Genomic DNA, 23,136 nt, shown 5'->3' with positions numbered 1-23,136 from the left:
ATTTACATTTCAATTGTTATCCCCATTCATGGATCACCCCCCATATCCCCCCTATCACCTCCCCCTCCTCCTGCTTCTATGAGGGTGTCCCTCTTTCCCACCCTGGCACCTGGCATTCCCCTACACTTGGAAATCAAGCCTTCACAGGACCAGGGGCCTCTCCTCCCATTGATGCCTGACAAGACCATTCTCTGCTACATATGCAGATGGAGCCTTGGGTCCCTCGATGATGTGTACTCTTTGGATGCTGGTTTAGTCCCTGGGAGATCTGCGGGGGGGGGGGGGAAGGGGGGGAGGTCTGGTTGGTTGATACAGTTGTTCTTCCTATGGGGTTGCAATACCTTACAGCTCCCTTACAGGTGATCATACTTTTCACGAACCACCAGAGTTCTCTAGATCCCTGAAATGAAAGACACAAATGCTGGCTTTAATTTTAATATGCCTTAACATGGGAATGGCTGGATTTCTCTCTACCTCCACGTGGCTAAACCACTTCCCCTCCGATACTACTGAGTCACTACCTTTTAACATCTGTATTTTTTTTTTCCCTGCTACCCCACATGCAATCAATGGAGTGGAGCCTGGGGCTGCTTCCCAGACTCTTCTGTGGCTGGATTTCTCTCTTTCAGCTCTTAAGTCGGATCTATCTGCTTACCTACCTATCATGGTGACTCTGCTCCTTCATCTTCTCTTCTTCTTTGGGGGGGGGGGGGGAGGTAATCTAAAGATTCTGCCTCCTTTTCCCTGCCCAACCATTGGCTGTTAGTAACTTTATTTTCCAATCAAAAACAAATTGGGGGAAGGAACACTCAGAGTCTGGACAAGTAGATCCCAGTGTAATTTTGGGAGCTGAATTAAGACAAACTATTAGAAACAATCCCCAACAGGACTGATGAAGTGACTTTAAGTAGCAGAAGTCATCTACTCTATGTCTTTTTGTGTTACATATAAACTAGAGGGAGGTGGAGTAAGACAGATCTCTAGGAGTTCGAGACCAGTTTGCTCTAGAAAGTGAGGTCCATGATAGATAGGACTGTTAAATATAGAAGCCCTGTCTCAAACTATTAAAGTGATGTTTACACACTTTTACATGTTGTGGAATAGGCACCCCTATATTTGTATTATTTTACATAATTTCCTAAATATTCCCTCTTTACCATATTATTTACTTGTAGGCAGAGAGAAAGGAAACATAGTTTAAATCCAGAAAGATCCCATTACAGGCATCTGAAATATAATAAAAGTACAAACTCTTTCCTGTATCTTTTAACTCTCATTTTTCTGTCATCTCAATTAAATGGGCACTGCTATCATAAATAAGCTGTAGAAATGATACAGTCAGATGAATAATGTAATTCAGTGGTCCTAATCAAAGTTTAAATTTGAGTAAACATTTAAATCGGGAATCACCTTTATACATCTCTGTGCCTCCAAACTTTTTAAAACGTCTACTGCCTTATTGTCGGTATCTTAAATTATGGACTTAAAGAAAGTTTTAACACAGTTATCATAAAATGAAAACTCGGAGATCAAAAGACATATCTGTAAGTTCCTTGTTGGAATTCTCACCGGTCCCCATTACCTAGTGTGGGGAAATTGTTAAAAATGTTATAGAATATTCTAGGTTGATAACTGTAGGACCTTTGGTGTCTATATTTTAATACAAGTTTAGAAACAACATGAAAACATAATTCTATTTAATGATTTTATGAAGAAGGCGATTAGCCCCGTTATTTGCCGCTCATTTCCCACTGCTGTGTCTGATCTAATATCTTTGTGAATACTCGGTGAAAAGTTGTAAAATGCATTAAGTTAGCTCCTACGTTCCACCATTCAAAAAGAGTGACATCAAATAGCATGTGCGGCCTGTTGCACATGATTCCCTGCTTTGTCTCCTTAAATGATTCTCTGATACACTTGAAAATTGCCTATGACCTTTTTCAGTTGCTGTGCAAACCTCTTTATATTGTCAGCACATGGAACATGGACTTCGGGGTGACCTAAATCTATATTCCTGAGTCATGTGAATCCTTATTTATATCTAGCATAAACTAGCCCATTTTCATTGTATTACGAATCTTGCCTTTTTTTTGTAGACATGCAATAACATTTACATGACAATACATCTTATTGAAATGAAAATCTATGGAGTTTTAAGACAAGGGCTTCTCCCTTTTTTCTTGTTTCAGCCACTTATAGAACTAGAGCCAGTAAGGACACATATTCCAAAAGAGAAGAGAAAACAAAAAGAAAAGAAACAAACGAACACTGGCATGTGTGTGTAAGAGCAGTTCTGTGCTCTGCTAGTATATTTAAGGTCCTGGGTATGATCTTCAACACTGGAAAAAATACAAGAATATACTTTAAATGAAATTGAAATATAGAGGAAAGTCACTATATATATGATTAAAATCTGTGACAGTTCAAATATTAGGAAGTGAGAAATGAAAGAAGAAAGCCAAGATAGCTCTTGCTCTTGCCTCCCTGCTCCTGCTCTCTCCTCATTTTCTTCCTCCCTCTTTCTCCATGTGGCCTCTCTCTCTCTCTCTCTCTCTCTCTCTCTCTCTCTCTCTCTCTCTCTCTCTTCTCTCTCTCTCTCTCTCCCTCTGCCTTTTTCTGTCTCTGCTACCCTCTCAACTCCCTTCCACATGCCCTGAATAAACTCTATTCTATGCTAGAAAAAAAAAAACCAAGATAAAAATAATACTATAAAACATCAGAACATTCTCTGAAGTAACAATGTAAATGTGTTGTATATATTTCATGAGTCAAAGAAACAAAATAAACTTATTTAAAGTACAAAATTCAATAAGACATGGTCATAAAAGAACAGAGGTGACATATATATATATATGACATATATATATATGACATATATATATATGCAAAATTATATAAAACACCTATGAAATGAGTTTGATTGATGATCTAAACAGTCAACTAGATATGAGAGATACACCACCACTTCTAAAACAAAGATAAATCATAAGTAAGTAAATAGAAAATGATATAGTGCTAGATTTGATCAAAGAAGCTTGAACAAATCATTTTAAGGTACAAAAAAGAAAATTTCACACATGGAATGCCATTAGCAGTTTTATGTAGTATTTTATAACATTAAAAGAGTTATTAAGAGAAACTGAAGAGAGAGTGGCCATCCCTGAAAGCATATTCACACCAATGATAACATGCACCCAGAAGTTTCTGCTTATGTACATTTCTGCATACATATATACAAATACAGATGTACCTAATGTAATCAAAGACAGTGAGTCTGTGAACTTGAATGCATGGGGATGGGAGGAAGGGTGTATGAGCAGGGTTGAAAGGACGTAAAGGAGGAGCAAAGTTACATAATTCTATTAAAATATAAAATAAGAGGAGGAAAAAATTTGCCCATTGATTCATCCACTTACAGTGATTCAAAATATATGAACTAAAAACCAACAGATCTATAACAAGACATAATGTGAAGTTAAAAATCAGCAATGCCAATATTCATTTATTAACAATTAGTACATCATTATAGGAAACACAAGTCATTTATTTAAACTTCTTATGTCATTCAAACAATAAGGTGCCTCTCAGAATGTATATATTAAAGGGACTAGATCAGCTGAGGCAGAAGAAAGGTAAAAGGTGGAAGTCAATGTACCCACTTTCTGATATGCATCTTGTAACAGTGATCAGAGAACAATTTTTTTATACAGACAATGCAAAGATTTCTAAATGGAATTTAAAACAGATTCCGAATTTACAATATACAAAGTGTAACCTGATGCTTTCCAAATGGTGTGTGTTGAGGAAACACTTTAGAATGCTCACTGTAACTACTTATTTGCCTTCAACTAAAATATCAGCATCATACCTACAAGAACATGTAAAAAAATAAGGACTGAATTTAACTTCACGAGAAAATGAACAAATTATAACTGTATCCTTTTATCTATTTATCTACCTATGTATTGTTTATCCATTATTTTTTCTCTCAGATATCACATCCCATCTGTGGGTTCCTCTCCCTCCTCTTGCCCAGGCCCTCTGCACACCTCCATCTCCTTAAATTCCACTCATCATCCATTTCCCTTTAGAAGAGATCAGGCCTCCCTAATCTTAGATAGCAACCCGACATGGCATAACAAATTAAAATAAGACGAAGCACAAACCCTCATATCAAAGTTGGATGGGGCAGCTCAGTAACAAGAAAAGAATACCAAAAGCAGGCAAAAAGATTCAAAGACAGTCTCTGTTCCCACTGTGATGAGTTCCAAAGGACACCGGTGGACACTCCTTGATTGTCACTTCAGTTTCTGTGAGCCCCTATAAATCCTGGTTAGTTGATTATGTGAGCCCTGCTCTTATGGTATCCTTGACTCTACTGGCTTCTCTAATCCTTCCTTCCTCTCTTAGGACTGATTGCCTGAACCCCTACTAATATTAGTATTAAGGAATTGTAAAATCTTAAACTTTAAAAGCAGGACTGACAAGAAGGTTCAGCCAGCAAGAATGATGACCTGAGTTGATCCTTGGGACCTTCACATGTGTTCCATCATAGATGGACATGGACACAACACACACACACACACACACACACAGAGAGAGAGAGAGAGAGAGAGAGAGAGAGAGAGAGAGAGAGAGAGACAGAGATGAGAGAGACAGGGATAGACAAAGAGGCAGGCAGTCAGAAATAGTCTAAGGTAAAATAAGTGTAGAAAATACCTTGATGTTTTATTTTTTTAAAAATGACATGTATATTTACCACATACCTCATCTATCTTCTAAGGAGTTACTTAAGAACAATACAAATATACACATATTCACACAAAGATTTGATAAAAATGTTCACAGCACTTTTATTGCAATAGAAAATACTAAAAAACAATGTAGCTATTGTTCAAAGGATGCAGGAAAATATATACCTCAGTGTGGTTATACAACGGTTTACTTCTCGGTTCTTAAACTTAGTGGTATACGCACAGATGAACATTTGAGTTGGGCTTCAATGCACTTCTTTTTCAGAATGGACACTAAGTAGTACTTCTGCGTGGCAGTTTAAATGCAGCACTGGTTCCTCCATCTGATACAGTATCCATAATCATACTCATCAGCATCACAGAAGGTCTTACACATTCCTCGCACTTTTTCACATCTCTCTATTCTATGCTTGATGTCAAGATGACTTCTGGCTGCAATCAAGAAAAAGAGAGACATGAAAGGTGGAAGGAAACTCTCTAGAAAGAAAAAAAATAGGTACAGGACAAAAGAGGAAGTCAGGGGTGAATATTGTCAAGGTATATTTTATATATGCATGGTAGTACCCCAATGGAGCCCATTATTGGGTATAATTAACAGATGCTAATAAAAATAAGAAAATAAATTTCTTTTTTGATATCTATGCCTAAAACTACATGTATATATATGAAATTATAGATACATTAATAATTTGAGAGAAAATATATGTTTTGATAAGGAAATAATGGGATCAAAGAAGAGGGGGAGGAGCAACTCTTCATTACTTTATTCACAATTCAGCAGTCATTTGACTACAAATGACTACAAGCACTTTGCTTGCCCCACATCAATGACAAATGTGAAGGTCAGCACAACCTGAGCTCTTACATACACTTTTCTTAGTAAGCATTTACTAAACCAAGTTACATACATATATTAAAACAATATTTATATGTTTCTGTAAAGTTTGCATTTCACCATTTTTAAGGGACAGTCCATTGTCTTTCATATCTTCACCAAAGGTTTTGCTGTTCATTCCAGAGATTTCTTTGTTTTTAATTACTTTTTAGTTTTTAAGGTTATAATATAATTACATCATTTTCCTGTACTTTTTTTCTCTCCCCAAAAACTTCCAGATACTTCTTCTTGCTCTCTTTCACATTTATGGCTTCTTTATAATCTCATTAATTGTTGCTGCATGCGTATATGTATGTAGACCAGATTTTTTTAAAGTTAAAATTATTCTTTTCACTAGAAACAAATTCCCTTTCTTCTACCATCCATCAGTAACGCTTAACAAAGAAAATAAGCTAATAATTAATTGTATATATTTTTATAACATGCTTGTTTTGTTACTTACATTCCTCTAGCCTAGACCTAAACCTTTATATGATAATTTGATTTGTTCTAATTTTCGACACTGTACCTATGTAATCAAGTAATAGCAGCATAGTGGTTATGCAAGACTTGCTGACAGAGTTAGTTACTTAGAAAACTGAAATGCTGTCCATGTGCAAATAAATGTAATGTAGCTGTGCATTTATTTACAGATGAAGACTCATATGGTTTTAATGAACCATCTAAAGAAAAAAAAAATCAGTGTTCTGAAATTCTTTAATTATTGCTTTGTATGTTAAGCTATATAAATATTTAATAATACAGAAATCTATGATAAAGTTAATACAAGTTCTGTTACGTGAGGATGTTATTGTTGGCAAAGTAATCTACAATTTAAGTTTTTCTTTAGAATAAAAGATACTTTAATGTCAGGTTTTTATTTTTCAAGCATTAACAATGAACTTATTATTTTGAGCCTGTGATTCTACCTACAAATGACATTTTAATACTATTCATCAGAGATGTATATCAGATAATAGCCATAAACAAAAAAATGTAAAACAATTTTACTAAAAGTTGGAGAGTAAACATAACTATGTTTAGATTTAAATTATGTTATTTCAGAGAACTTACTGTTTAGAAAATAAATAAAATTCAGACAGGTATATCCTTCCACTCCATACAATGGGCATTTCTTAACTCTCCAGTATTCCTCTGGTCATTGGGTGAGTACTGGAAGCAATTTAGTAAAGGCAGTTTCTGTCCACTGCTATATTTCTATGAAAATTAAACTTTTAGGAATTATAATTAATATATTTTAAGGGAGTAAAGAGTAAGCTCAAAACCTTTTCTGGCACCTTAATAAATTAACCAAGATTCTGGAACCATTATAGTTTGTCAGCACTCAATTTTGTACAATTTTTCAGATGCCATAAATTCATAAAAAGAATGGCTTATCTTAATCATAAGTCATACAATATGACTGATATTTTTGTTTTATTATCATTATTAAAACAGCAGTGTCTAAATTCTATAAAATCATATAATTGGGAAACAAAAGATATGCATTATAAATTCTTATTGTTTTGTGCGTCTGTGTGCATATCTATGTGGGTATACATACGCAATTGTGTGCATGAGTGGGGAGGCCTAAGGCTAAAGTCAGGTGCTTTCCTCCCTCCTTTATTGTGACAGAGCCTCACTGGACTCAGAGCATGCCTACTCACTGAATATTTTATCTAGCTACATCATGGTAGGGAGCCACTTCTATTATATCCAAGATCTGGTACTGTAAGTGGGCCACCACACTTCCATGGTTTTTATTTGGTACAAGACAGCCAGTGGTTTTCTATCTACTCCAAATAAGCATTTCTAGAATCTGTTCTACTTTCCAAAGTTCACATATCAAGTACTGAATGAGTTTGTTCCAGTGACTCAAATCTTGCAGGAAATAACAAAACTTATTCTGTGAGAGCTCATACAAGAAATCTGAGAGTAATCTTTGTCCTTCTTTTTGTTAATCTCTAATGAACTTTAGCCTCTCTAACATACCAAGAATGCACCCAACTTCATATTTTCACTTATTTGTGCATATGTGCGTCTGCGTGTGCATGTGTGTGTGTATGTTGCAGTGCACATGAGTATGTACGTGTGTACACATGGGTATATGCATGCAAAGCTAAGGAACATCAGAATTCTTTTGCTGTAGTCTCCTTATTCTCTGAGAAAAGGTCTTTGACTGAATCTAAAGCCTTTCTTTCAGCTAAACTGACTGGTCTGAAATCTCCCACACTCTGTCTGACTCTACCCCACAATGCTAGGGTTACAAACACAGACAACTTACCTCAGTTTTTAATTCTGATACAAATAGAAAATACTGAATTTTTTTCTATGTATCTTCTTCAAGTTTGTGGCCTGTTTGTCTTGAACTGAATACCTAGAACAGTGTTTTGAGTGTACACTTGGGGGAGGACAGATCAGAAGCTGAGGAGGATGTGATTTCTCTCAGTTGAGCATTAGTAGAGTTGGTAGATAGAGAATCAGACATGAGGGCAGCTTGATTTAAATGTAGACAGAGCTATATTGTTGACTGAAGAACTCCTAACCATCTTCAACTTTTTGGTAGATCTTACCAACCTAAATTCTGGAATACATATATTGATGGCATATTATACCCCTTTGTTCTCGTAGAGGACTTGTAGTAATGACTCAGTAACAGGTTAGTTAAAATCCTAAATGTTCATTTTATAGTCATAATTTTCTAATATCTTTCTTGATTAATATATTTGCAGAAAATTTTGTCCACTTTCCCTGAAATTCTCAATACACTACTAGCTAATATATATGGATGTAATAAGTATTTTAAAAATTATTTTTACAAGACACAGAGAATGTGAAATGACCAGGTGACAGTGATGGTGATTATTTTGTTTTCATTTAAAATTTTCATTTCTGTGAGAATGGATGCCTTGTATTTGCATGTGTTTTAGTCCTTATAGAAGATATTTATCAAGGCATGCACACAGTTTGATTTTCATCTTTAAAGGAGGAAGTGTTGGCATCTAGAATTAAAAGTCTGGGGTGCTCAGATGTGTCCTGCCAGGTAACACACACTGTAGCGTGTAGCTCTTCTAAATAGACTTGTCCAAATGACATGACCAAGAGAGATCAGGAAGAGAAAGACTGCTGCAAATGAGTACCATAAAACACTTTTGAGTGTGTATGTTGCAAGAAACACATGAGATAATTAGATTATTTGAAGTTATTAAAGCCTTAAAAAGGAAAGTATACTAAAAACTCCAATGTATGCTTAGAAAATGACCACTTCATAATGGAACTCATGTGTTCATTGAATTAAAATACTGAAAATTGATTACTACCATGTGTATCATCACAGTGTTGTAAAAAGTGTTTACTATAAACTTCCTCACACCTTTGACCTGCATTTGAATCTAGGAATGAATTCACAGAGAGGCAACAATAAAATAAGTTATTATTTTCTATCTTTCTGATTCATAGTCTAATAAACATGTGTGTCTTTAAAATTTCCCTTCTCCTTATTTAATTTTCTTATTCTACTTTATTGGGCAAGTGACTGTTTCACAAGAATATTTATATTGATAGAAACTTATAAAGTGTACTGATACACAACAAATAAAAACTAGGAATTGTGAATGATTATTATATGGATTTACTCTGTATATTTACAGGGAAGAATACTGTTATACTCAGAGGCAGAAAATAATCTGAGGTTAAACAGAGGCTAAACAGTGTCTCCACAATCCTTGAAGATGTGTGATGCTTCCTTATGGGTATCTCCTCATGTAATGTCAACTCTCAGGAGCAAAGAGCAGAACTGAATTACTGGGTATAGTTTATATTTTGATACAAAATAACTATGTCTACATTCTTTTTCCTGAAATGCTCTTCATCCTTTTGGATTCATATTTTCCTCCACTAAATAATAAACATGGGTACACTCTAATGGCAATGTAAATTTTCTTCACCATATTATTCTCATACCTTGACTATTCTCTCTTAAGCCTTTCATCTCTCTTGAAAATGTTCCATGTTCTCAGTGTCTAATCTCAACATCTAGTAGTTTATACATTTTCATAGGGGTAATAAACGGACAGTGTATATCTACTAGAAGGCTGTATCTCAAGGGACATTCCCTTCCTTTGACTTAGGTGTTCCCTTCATATTAATATGTCAACTCTTGAAAGACACATAATCCTGAGTACTGTTTGAGGAACTTTCACAATATTGTCTATTGTCTCAGCTTATTTTAGAATGTACCAATTAATACATGAGCTAGGACAACTTCTGAACGATTCAGTATTAAATTGTATTTCATCATTTTTGCTTTCTGGAGACACACATATCTTGAAAATCCTTCTGGGAAAACTTAATGAGACTTGTTCTTCTTCTTGGGTAATACGTCTCTTTTTTGTCCTCCATCTTTAATTCTAGATGCAGCAGTGAGTTCCAGGTCTTATGCAGAAAGCAATCCTAAGTTCATGTTGAGAGCACTGAAGTCTACAACGACCTTTTTTCATTTTGCATTCTTTCCTCAAATCCAAGCTACCATACTCAGGATAACTCTTTTTAGCTGCAAGAAGTAAAGAATGACTAGAATTAGGAATCAATGTATGACATAGCCATCAGGAGATCATTATAGAGATAAAAGATTATATGATGACCATTCTCAAATGGTGGGGAAAGTTTAAGTGAATTTTCTGTCACCTTATATAAAGGATATCTCAGAAAGTGTCCTGGGACTAAGTACTTGTTCAGAAGCGATTGGGTGGCATTGGCTCAAGGACAGTTCCTGAAGACAATAGAAAAATGGAATTTACATTGTCTGGCCTTCTTTCTGATACTGTTCATAGAATTATGAATGCCTGTTTCTGCTCTCAGAAATAATCAACCTGAATCTTGGGCTTTCATTAATTATTACTAAAACTTTCATTACAATTTACCTTTATCTTGCAAAATATTTAGAATTAGGCAATGCTAAAAAAATATTCAAATGCTCACAACTTTCCTGGACATTTTGTGATTTCCACCCCCCCCTCCCCAATATATTAGTTAAATTGTATCTATATGTAAGAGTAGCATTGATCCAAGAGAAAAGAGGAGGGGGGGAAATAAAGAGAAAGAGAAAAAGAGGGAAGAAGGAAAGGGGGGTTTAGAAATTGCATTCATTTTTGGCTCTTATATGGTTTTTAAAGTTATCATACCACTTCTGAAATAATAGTTGTTTAAAAAGACATTCTTCAAAATTTTGTTTGTTCATCTTGATAATGTATAAATTTGCATAGGGACCAAATCCACCCTGCCACCACTCTCTTATGGCATACGATTCCATTGGAACACATTTATTTCTACATTGTATATAAATGTTTGTATTTTAATAAGAGTTGAGCTTATTGCATAAAAGCTGAAATATCTGCTTATTTTATTTCTTTGGAAAAATAAAGTTTACTAACATTGCTTTTGGTTCCTTTTGAATAAGAAAAAAAGAGCAATTGAAGAATTTGTAGTTGGAGACATGAGGAGTTCTACCAATATGGATATTCTGCTATGGTGAACACTGTCATGTTCTCGTCTAGAATTATGAAACTGGAATTATTCTACAACATAATATCCTAATAAGATAAAGAATTTCTTTAAATTGCATACGAATCTGTAGCAATATACAGTATAAATCTTAACAAAATTATTCTGAAAATAATTCTATCATCTACAACTTCTTTTTATACTTATTTATTTATTCATTTATTTATTTATGTTACCATAAATGTTTCTGAAGGATTAGGCAAAAAATACAATTCTTTCTCTTCAATACAAAATATATTGTCCTAAATTCATAGCATATGTAGGATTTTTAAAAAATTACCATGATGATAAAACAATTTCCAGTTTGTCAGAAAATGATGGAAAAAAATGGAGCAACAAAAAGTATTCCATTTCTAGTGTCTAGAAAATGCAGAAGAAAGCTGTTGTGCGAATGGAAACCTATAAAAATTTTAAGGACATTAGTTAATAGTAATATAATGACATGGGGTTATAAAAATGGAAGGCAGTTGGAACATTAGTGGATACAGTGGCCAGATCTTATATGAGTTACGGAAGGAACAAAGAGGGAATCAAAATATGCAGTATGCAATATTATATTAAAATTAGAAAATGAAGGAAAATAACTCACAAAATTTTAAGAATGACACATATGATATTCTATATATTTAAATATTTACTTCTTGTTATGTTTGTGTTTGTCTCTGCAATAGTTTGTGTTTAGCATATACATAAAGGTTCATATAAAGGCCAGAGAGATCATTGGATCCCCTAGATTTGAAGTTGTAGGTGGAGTTCAAATACCTACTGTGATTGCTAGGAACTGTGATCCTATACATAAGACTTTTTATTGGATCTGTAAGCACTCTTAAGCACTCAGCCATATACCCAGATCTGGTGATATATGTTTTTAATTATTTTAGTTTAATTTACTTAGATTGTGAGATATAACTGAAAATAAGCTTATTGATTGGGGTTTAAAGTTATATTATACTTCTTCTGAGTTTCAAAAGAAAATAGCATCCAGACGTAGTGATAGTAATTGTTTTTCAAGTATTTTTGTCTGTAGTAATGAGTTCTCTATAGGTTTAGTTCATGTATAATTTTAAAGAAACATAGCTTCCTTTTGGAAATAAAAGAAAGAATACATAAAGAGATAGACAATAGAATTTATGCCATTCTATGATCTAAATGATTTATAATTTTTAGCCAGTATTGAATGCTAATTTTTTCCTTGAGGAAGGAATAAATAAGTAACCAGTTATTAATGATGGTGCCTAAAGAGGTATGCTGTAAAGAAGATAAAGACTTAAAATACATTTATATAATAAATATCTGCATAATTAGAAAAGCAATCTATTATGTTTTGTAGGCCATATGAAACCTAGGGTACACTAGAAAACACTCTAAATTGAATGAATGGGTTGATTAATTATTAATATAAATAAATAGCTGAAAATGAGTATTCTTAATTTCCATTTGGTAAGTTAATTCATGTGTATCACTTCATAGGACGACAAGCATTTTACTTCATTCCTGATGGAAAGAGATAGTTAGTCCATAGGGTAAATTTTTCACCTAAATGTAGCAGGTAATCATAACAACAAATATTCATTGCTCTAGTTTGAAAATTGTCATCTGAACGACCATCAGGAATTATGTCCTTGTGTAGAACTTTGGAACAGGCTGGAGAAATTGTATTGAAAAGAAAAAAAAAGACAATGCACCTTACTGTCAAAACAAACAAGCAAACAAAAGATCAATAAGGGTCATAATTAGCTTGCGATTTTGAGAAAGGAATGAGAAAGGATTTCATTAATAGTCTATTATTTAGAGTACAGTGAAATTGAACTAAATATTCTAACACTGAGCTATTTATGCCTTTCTGATGATAAGGCCTAATAATAGTTTTTCCCAACAAGGTATAGGATGATTATACCTACTTTCGTTTTAAACTTTGTAATCATTTTAGATTTTAATATACTGGAATATGAACACAGTAGAAGCCAATCCCTCCATGTGTTGTAACCTTCATATGCACAATAATATCCATAGGCAGCAGAAAGTAAGTAGTATCAATACAATTTTATTCACTAAACTATATTTTATTTATGTCCTACTGGGTTACTTTCTAGTACCTGTTTTCTGTTATAGGGGCAATTCAAGAATAGTATAGTAAATCCAGTGTAATAGGATTCTCATTCTTCCAGTTCTTTATAATTTTAACAAACAGCAACTGATGCCTCCCCAACTCCATTACTACAAATATTCCTGACAAATGTTTCTGTATTACCTGTTAATATTGTGTCCCAAAAGAGCAGAATAAAGAAAATGAGATGAGGCTTCATGGTACAGTTTCTTGGGCAAGAAGTGGCAATGAATCTCCTTTTGAAAGTTAGATTGTTTTGCAGTCAGGAAACAATGAGCACTTCTATTTAAAGCACCTTTAACTACTGAAGCTTGCAAAAAACAAAATTATTTGTCCGTGTGGGTGATTCCTTCCATTCTCAAAGAACATGGTCAAAAATTATTCCAAGTAAATTTCCTGAAGAAATTAAAACCTAATTGCATTAATTGTAATGAAACTTCACAGTAATCAACCTTTTCTGGTACAATCTGAATAACAAATAGTTGGTTAAAATGACAGTTAAAATAGGAATGTTGAAAATTATACCTACACGACCTCATTTAGATGATATGTGTGAAGCTAACTATTTAAATAGGGCTGTTATTGTTGTCATTCAGTGTTGTCTCTCAGGATGTTAGAGCTGAGATATCAATTGAATTCTCATGTTTTACAAGGTAAAATAACTAGAGGCCCAGAGTGATTTTCTTCTATTCTAAGATACAATCATTTATATGTAACATAACCAGGAATGCTCTATTCACTGATGATTGTAGAAAAGACATCTACACTTTTTAATGATAATTAATTATTTAACATAAATTTCAAACTTCAAAATCATGTACTTTTCATCACACATTTTATGGATCTGAAAGTGATGTCATATTTAATTTGCATGCTTATATTACATAGAGTAACAGAAACTGCTGGGAGTCGACCCAGTTTACAGAATCTGATACTACTGTAAAAAAAAGAAAGATATCAATTCTCTTATCACAGAGTCAGGTTAAAAAATAAAATAAAATAAAATAAAACAAACAAAAAACAAAACAAACAACAACAACAACAACAAAAATAACCCGGGACTATGGTTCTTAAATTTTACCTACATAATAATTTCCAAGATGGCTTGTTCAACCAAGATTGGAGCCTCCAGCCCTCTCATGTCTTATTTGGCATGTTTCAAGTGGAGGTTCAGCATCTGTACTTCAAATATGAGCCAGAAATGTTACTACTACTATAAGGGACTGCATTACTCTGGCAAATATGATTTATTTGTTCCATACAAATAGTAAATATGATAGAAAAAATAAAACAGACTATTAACGATTGTATGGGGCTGGTTTGAGGTTTTATGAAGATTATACGAGACTGGTTTGAGATTTCCATCCAACATTTTCACCACAGTTGACAGGGAAAACAAATATTGGTGAACTTATAGATTCAGTGACATTATGTAAAATGAGTGTTTCTTACTATAATATCATAAAGAAAACTGTGGAATAAAGTAAAAGTCAAAGAAGGGATTCAGGTTCCAAGAGAGAATATTTTCTTCCTGGGGGGAAAAAAAAAGCATAGGGAATTCACCATGTTGAACAGAACAAGTTCATTGCTATTTTACTATGTAACACTCAATAAAGAGATCGTATAGAGCATTGACAGTCAGAACTCAGTAATTGATTTCCAATTCCATTAATTACAGGACACATGGGACACCAGGAAAATATTTCTATGATTATTCATGATCCTTGTAACTTTGTATTTATTTGAAGAAGTAGGTATTTATTACCTTTACAGATTTGCATTGTCTAGAAAAATTCTTCACCAAGATGTGCCAGGGGCCTTTTGAGGGTTGGAACTGAAGTGACACATAATATTGGATGATCTCTGGCCTTGTACCTCTCTCTAATTATACTGGTGGCTAGAAGCTGATAGCTTCTAGAGACTTAACCATCTCTTGCTTACTCTGTGGATGAAAACCACTGAATTTTCTCTTCAACTTTCCGTGATTTATTTTTACTTCATAACTCACCGTGCTTTATCTTTACTTTATAAATCTCTGTGCTTTATGAAATGATGGAGACTAAAATGTCTCTTAGTGTTATGTGCTTCAAAACTGCTTAAAACTTAACTATGCTTAAATAAACATTGAATTAAATAAACGTCTTTCTCTGTAACTCTCTTATTATTTGTACTTATGTAAATGCTAAATTCTTGCAAATTAACAAATCCAAGGATTTATTCCTAGAGCTCCTTTCTCTAGCAAGTCATCTAGGAGCCCTTGCTGGCCAGACAAAACACTCAGAGCTCACTAATTCCTTTTGGACCAGAAAGGAATGGAAAGGTGACTTTATCCTTGTATGTTAATGGTTTTCCTTGAACACAAATTTGTGCCAAGCCTATAAGTCCTTGTATTGTATTTTATGAAAGTCCACTATATTTCTTACTATTGAGCCTCTACTTACTATTATGAAAAGTGGCACATTCTATTCTTTTTTTTTTTTTTTTGCTTATTTTATTTATTTACATTTCAAATGTTTTCTGCCTTCTCAATTTCCCTTCCTCAAACTCCCTATCCCATTCACCCTACATCCTGCTTCTATGAGAGTGTTCCCCCACACTTCCACCCACTCTAGCCTCACTGCCCTTGCCTTTGCATACCCCTATGCTGGGGCATCGAGTCTCCACAGGACAAGAGGCCACACTCTCATTGATGCCAGATAAGGTAATCTTCTACTACATATGCTGCTGGAATCATGGGTCCCTCCATGTGTATTCTTTGGTTGGTGGTTTAGTCCCTGGGAGCTCTGGGGAGTGAGGTTGGTATGTTGTTCTTCCTATGGGGTTGCAAACCCCTTCAGCTCCTTCAGTCCTTCCACTAATTTCTCTATTGAAGTCCTAGTGCTCAGTCCACTGGTTGGCTGTGGGCATCCACATCTGTATTAGTCAGACTCTGACATAGCCTCTCAGGGGACACATATATCAAGCTGCTCTCGGTAAGGGCTTTTTGTCATCAACAATAGTGTTTGAGTCTAGTGTGTGCAGATGGGATGGATCCCTAGGGTGGGGCTGTCTTTGGATGGCCTTTCCTTCAGTCTCTGCTCCACTCTTTGTCCCTGAATTTCCGTTTGATAGGAGCAATTCTGGATTAATATTTTTGAGATGAGTGGTTGGCCCCATCTCACAAACAGGAGTAGTACATAACCACTGGATATGATCTCTACAGGTTCTATCTCCCTTTTGTTGAATATTTCAGCTAATGGCTTCCCTGTTGGGTCCTGGAAACTTCTTGCTTCCCTGGCATCTGTGACATCTGAAAGTGCTGGAACAAAAAGAAGCACATATTCTCAAAAAGAGTAGACAGGGGGAAATAAACTCAGGGCTGAAATCAACCAAGTAGAAACAAAAAATCAACAAAATCAAGAGCTCGTTCTTTGAGAAAAATCAACAAGAGAGATAAACTCTTAGCCAGACTAACCAGAGAGCACAGAGACAGTATCCAAATTAACAAAATCAGAAATGAAAAAGGATAGATAACAACAGAAACTGGGGAAATTAAATAAATCATCAAATCCTACTACAAAAGCATATACTCAACAAAACTGGAAAATCAAGATAAAATGGATGATTTTCAAGACAGATACCAGATACGGAAATTAAATCAGGATCAGATAAGCCATGTAAACATTCCCATAACCCCTAAAGAAAAAGAAGCAGTCATTAAAAGTCTCTCAACCAAAAAAAAAAAAAGCCCCAGACCAGATGGTTAAAGTGCAGAATTCTATCAGACCTTCAAAGAAGACCTAATAGCAATACTTTTCAAACTATTCCACAAAATAGAAACAGAAAGAACACTACCTAATTCGCTCTATGAAGCTGTAGTTACTCTGATACCTAAATCACACAAAGACCCAACATTCGTTCTATGAAACCACAGTTACTCTGATACCTAAATCACATGAAGACCCAACAACCAAAGAGAACTTCAAACCAATTTCCCTTCTGAAAATTGATTCAAAATACTCAATAAAATTCTCTCAAACTGAATCCAAGAACACATCAAAACAATCATTCAACATGATCAAATAGGTTTCATCTCAGGGATGCAGGGATTGTTTAATATATGGAAATTCATCAAAGTAATCCACTATATAAACAAGCTCAAAAAAAAAAAAAAAAAACCCCACATTCTATTCTTGATTCTAAAGAGGTTAGATGTGGATAGTGGTCATTGACACATTAGACATATATTGGCACCTGAGACACTCATAAAGAGACTGTGGATGCTAGACACTCTGCTAAAAGGGAATGGAGATGCAGCTAAGTTGATGATACACTGCCTAGTGTACACAAGACTTCTGGGTTTGATGCTTAAAATGAACATGGTAGCAGTTACCTGTGATTATAGCACTGTGGAGTTGGAGAGAGGAGGATAGGAAATTCAAAGCCATCCTTGGCTAAATATGCATTAGGGGTAAACATGAATTATAAGAGGTTATGTTTTGGAAAATAATTTTAATCAGAACATTTGCCCTCGGGAAACATATGATACTTTGTACTGACCCTCTACCAAATAAGTAGATGTTATTCTGACTTTTGAATAAAATGTGTCCATTTTAAAGCTTAAAAGGTAAGTGGGGATTGGAGAAGTGAATCATAGGCTTTCTACTGCAAATGCCAGTTATGAGAATGTGTTTTCTTTCCCGTTATTGCTTTGATTTTATTTCTACACTCTATAGTCTTGTCAAACATTGTGGGAGTCTGAACTGCTTTCATGGGTACGTTTTCAAACTTTTGAAAAAAAACATACTGTTGTTGATGATCTTGAACGAGGAGGTAATAAGTAATTGGGTGTTCAGTGTGAAGCAAGAAATTACATTCAGAGATAAGAAAACTTATTTCCAGAAATAAGAACACAAAGGCAAATGTCTTTATTTTGTAGCTTTATATATTATGTGAGTGATTATTTAAAAACAGGAAGGTGAGGCTGACCTGAGGGCTTAGAGCTTTAGGCTCTTCCTGCTCTTTCTGAGGACATGAGTTCAGTCCCCACGCCAACATGGCAGCTCACAAATCTCTGCAACTGCAGTTCCAGGTGATATATGTTCTTTTCTAATTTCCTCAGGCATTAGAGACAAAGGTACTATATACATACATATATATATATATATGCATGCAGGAAAAATTCATACACAGAAAAGTAAATAAATATTAAAAATATGAATGTAATTAGTTGTCCACATTAAATTTTTTTCAATTGTTAAATGAATGACTAAGTTACTAAGACTATTTTGCATTAAGCATTGTATTTTTCAATTTAATTAATTAATTAATTAATTAATCTATTTAGACTCCAGATTTTATTCACCTCCCTGTCCACCCTCTGACTGTTCCACATCTTATACATCCTCCATGGCCCCTGTCTCCACGAGGATGTCATCACACCCCCACCCCCACCCAACAGACCTCTAAACTCCCTAGGCCTCCAGTCTATTTAGGGGTGCATCTTCTCTGACTGAACTCAGACCCAGCAGTGCTCTGCTGTATATGTGTTGGGGGCCTCATTCAGCTGGTATATACTTCCTGGTTAGTTGTTCAGCGTTTGAGAGCTCTTGGGGGGTCCAGGTTAATCGAGACTAGTGATCCTTCTACAGAGTCCTCAGGTTCTTCTACTCTCCTCCTCAGATTCTCCCAGCCTTTCCCTAATTCAACCACAGGAATCAGCAGCTTCTGTCCATCGGTTAGATCCAAATATCTGCATCTGACTCTTTCAGTTCCTTGTTGGTTCTTTCAGATGACAGTCATGATAGGTCGCTTTTGTGAGTGCTCCATAGCCTCAGTAATAGTGTCAGGCATTGGCTTTTGTCTTGAGTTAATCCAGGAGGAAATACAATTGCTGACTTTTAAAATCATTATTATAAAAACAAAAGCATGAATATTTGTCTATATAACAAAGAATCATTTTCAGGATAATGGTAATTTCATTAAAATATAAACTTTAGTGAAAATTTAAAAAAAAAATACATGTTTTCTTTTAAAACTGTTTGAGTTACATTGATTGTCAAAATTTAACCAGTTGTTCATGGGAAACACTGTCTGAAGTAAAGGTGACCTGTATTAGAGGAGACGGTTTAAGTGGGGAAGGCTACTGACTTACCTTATGGTGAGCACTTTTCTCAATATCAGCATATGTCTTGGTGAACTAGAGAAAGCAGAACGGTTGGACTGGAGATGACTAGATGGGAATTTAAGCTTCATCAAAATTCAAGAAAATTTCAAAGGATTTTTATGCCAAGGATTTTTAATTGACTTATTTTCTGTTATAAACACTACAATTCTGGGGATAAATGATTTCTGAACCTAACATTATCTCACCTCAGCTTTCTAATCTATTATGCCAAATTCAATCAAATTATAAACCTATTTATGCATCAGTTAAATCAGCATAACATTGATTTTGTCTTACAATGGTAACATAGTTGATTAGTCAAATGAAATTATAGCTGTTACCAGTGTACCATGCATAAAATCTTAATCCGATATTGTCTCTGTTTAGGCACTGTAAATAAATATGAAGTATCACAGTGTTGTCATATTAAGGTAATGGTTCTGCATTAGTGACAATAACTTAAGAAGTTCTGACTCCCAGATATTTAAGGTTGATTCATATGAGAATTATATTAGTATTATCTTTTTGTTGAAAGACACAAAAGATGAAAAAAGGGAAAAAAAGAGAAGAAAGCATGAATCTCCCTTATGAGTGACATTATACAAAATAGCAGGTACTGGTCTTCTGTCTTAAGTTCTATTTTGTTGATATAAAAGAAAGAAAACTCTTCTTTTATTAGGAGAAATAACTGCTAGACTTGGTTGAATAGTGGCTAAGTTTATAGAGCCTAGAGAAAGCTGGTGATTTCTAGACAAATATCTCATCTGCCAAATTCTCTTTTAACTTCTTTCTATAAAAAAATTAAGCAAGTTACATAAATGTGGTATAAATTGAAAAGTTAAAGATAACAAAATTTATTTTAATATTCTAGAAGTTGACTTTTTGGAGACAGGATTTTTCTGTGTATCTCTGGCTTTCCTGGAACTCACTTTGTAGATCAGCCTGGCCTAGACTCAGAGATCTACCTGCCTCTGCCTCCAGAGTGCTGGGATCAAAGGCATGCGCCTCCATGGCTGTTTTCTGTTTATTCATATTTATCATTTTAAAGCCCTATGTGATGACTAGGGATCCCAATAAAACTGCCAAGCCAAGTACTGTTTCTGAAGGGAAGCCTTGAGGATCTAATAAGTCCAACGTGGACTGTGAAATCAAAGCAAGAAAGGGTATGCTGAAGAAAAGAGTTCTCATTTCATTTTCTCTCGACTGCCTTGCACTCCGTAGCTCTGGCATTCAGTACATTCAATACAGTCCATGATTTGGTAATTTCATTATTTAAAGTGATTATAACTCTTACCACCTTGGATTATATAACTGTATAAAATGCATGTATCAAATGCTAGTCAGTGAATAAGTATAGTCACACCTTTTGGACCACTTAGACTGTTACTTTAAGAACACATATATGTAAAATAATTCTACTATCTTCTCTAACAGATTATTTTTTAACATTTGCCACTTAATAAATTTTTTTCATCCAAACACAGTTTAGTTTGGAAAAGGGAGGAAGTAGAGACAGTGGATAAAGTATCCTTAATTACTTATATTCACTAAACAAAGGTCATATACTTCCTTGGCATTTTTCCCTGAATATTTACTAATATTAGAAATTTACATAAAGAATAACATACCTCAGAGTTTAAGAGCATTGACTATTATGCTAGAGGACTAGCTAGGGTTTGATCCAGAGCACTCAAATTATGGTTCACAATCATCTGTAACTCCTGTTCCAGGAGTTCTGATAACTTCTTCTACTCTTGGCAGGTCTTACACGCTCATGGTGCACAGACAATTATGCAGGCAAGACATCTATTCGCATACAATAAAGTGAATAAATCTTTTTTAACTACATAGAATATTGGTGGTTAAGTATTCTTTTGAAAATTCTAACATAATTTCAGTGTTCCTTACAAGGAATGTCAGCTCCATTGGGATGTAAACTCGTAAGTCATTTGTCTTTTCTTCTACATCACTTACTTATGTGTTCACTAAAATTAATTAGAAAATATAATTCAGAATATATATATATATATATATGAATATATGATACCAAAAAATTAGTTAAAATTGTCCATGTAGTGAATTTCATACCCCAAGACCTCTGAAAATATAGTTTATGACATAAAGCAGTGTTGTGGCATACCTCAGTGATAGGATGATTATTAGCATTTATGATTTATGTCATTTGATCTCTAGCTTCATCAGGTTGGGCCAACAAAAAAGAAAAAAGAAAAATTAAACTCATATAAATAACAAGCATTGCAGATTTAAAAATATAATGTGACTCTGAATCATAGACTATCTTGTTGTGTAATTGTACCAAGATTTACATATTTGTCATCACCATGTTTTCTGGTGCTATTTGTTTACTTATTTTTGAATATTTGTATAACTATGTTTTAAAAATAGAACATTCATTAACTCTTTAAGAATTTTGTACATAGATACAACATAGTTCATTATATTTACCCCTACCTTTTCCCTACTAAAAGCATGCTCCTGACTTCACTATACCTCACAACCTTTTGTCATTTATTTTTTTAATAACTCCTTAAGTGTAGTTTATGCTGTTCGTATACACAAGGCCATCAGGCCTGTGGTGGATTAAATATGCTTGGCCAGAGGTATGGCACTATTACGAGGTATAGCCTTGTTGGAGTAGATGCAGCCTTTTTGGAGGAAGTGGGTCACAGTGGAGGTGGGCTTTTAGACCCTTCTCCTTGCTTCCTGAAAGACAGTCTTCTTCTGTGTTCCTTTGGAACAAGATATAGAACTCTCAACTCTGTCTCTAGCATCAAGTCTGCTGGGACACTGCCAAGGTTCCTGCCTTGATGATAATGGACTGAACCTCTAAACCAGTATTCTAGAAAACAAAGACCCCATACACTTTGTGCATGAAGACTATTTGTCAGAATGGGCTCACCGCTGCCTTCAACCTTGAAGAAAATTTACCTGCTTATTTTTGATTCCAGATCTCTGACCTTCTTTTTATTCAATCATTTATTTTATAAAAAAAAAAAAAAAAAAACTTGATCCGTTAAGATATAAATCTGTCTCTTGCCAAATAATTTAAAGTTATCATTCTTGAATTCAAGAAGTAGCTTTACTAGCCTCTTAGGACAATATTATATGAACTATAAAAATAAATGCAAGTTTCATTTTTAGATTTTTGTTAGAGATGGAGTATTTTCAATAAAGTAAACAGCAAAAAAGACATGCACAGTGTATGGATACAAGTACAAATATTAAAGGTTATGAAACCTGTAGCATTCATCTAATTTCATATAACTTGCAAATGAGAAAACAAAGAATAATATTTTAGTAGAAGCTTCAACAGGTGTGGTACAGTTTAGAGCACACATGTAAAAAAATGGATTTTCAAACAACAAAACAATCAAGGGAAATCAATTAAGAATAAAATTCAAGATGAAGGAAATTTCCAGTGTTGCAGTAGAAGAGAGAGAGGATCAGGCAGTCTTGGAGCAATGCTAATTTTCAGTGACTTCCAAATTAGAAACTATTCTCACACTGTGTAATGTGAAACTTCTGAGGTTGAAAACCCAAGAACATTCTGTATATCAAGCACAGACACCCACTTAATTAAAGACAAAGAGTTCAGCCAGGACAGCATGTAATATTTCAACCCAACCTCACGGCTACTTAAGAAGAGCTATTCATTAAAATGCCACATTTTCTT

General features: G+C 34.4%; 1 protein-coding gene across 2 annotated transcripts; it reads right to left on the bottom strand.

Moving 5' to 3' along the window:
• Positions 1–5,052: 5,052 nt before the first annotated feature.
• Positions 5,053–13,496, bottom strand: Defb110 (defensin beta 110). Of its 2 annotated transcripts, none has more exons than XM_034521941.2 (2): positions 13,442–13,496; positions 5,053–5,186 (listed from the first exon to the last, which is right to left on the bottom strand). In XM_034521941.2, the coding sequence occupies exons 1-2, from the start codon at positions 13,494–13,496 to the stop codon at positions 5,053–5,055; spliced, it is 189 nt and encodes a 62-aa protein (XP_034377832.1). The 2 variants fall into 2 exon arrangements, with proteins under 2 accessions (XP_034377832.1, XP_076770770.1); XM_076914655.1 differs by lacking the exon at positions 5,053–5,186 and adding an exon at positions 10,038–10,180.
• Positions 13,497–23,136: the final 9,640 nt, after the last annotated feature.

This window comes from Arvicanthis niloticus, chromosome 17 (genome assembly GCF_011762505.2).
Source record: "Arvicanthis niloticus isolate mArvNil1 chromosome 17, mArvNil1.pat.X, whole genome shotgun sequence".
NCBI classification, from domain to species: Eukaryota; Metazoa; Chordata; class Mammalia; order Rodentia; family Muridae; genus Arvicanthis; species Arvicanthis niloticus.
Note: the sequence above shows the minus strand (reverse complement) of the source record. Positions and strands in the feature narration are given on the sequence as shown.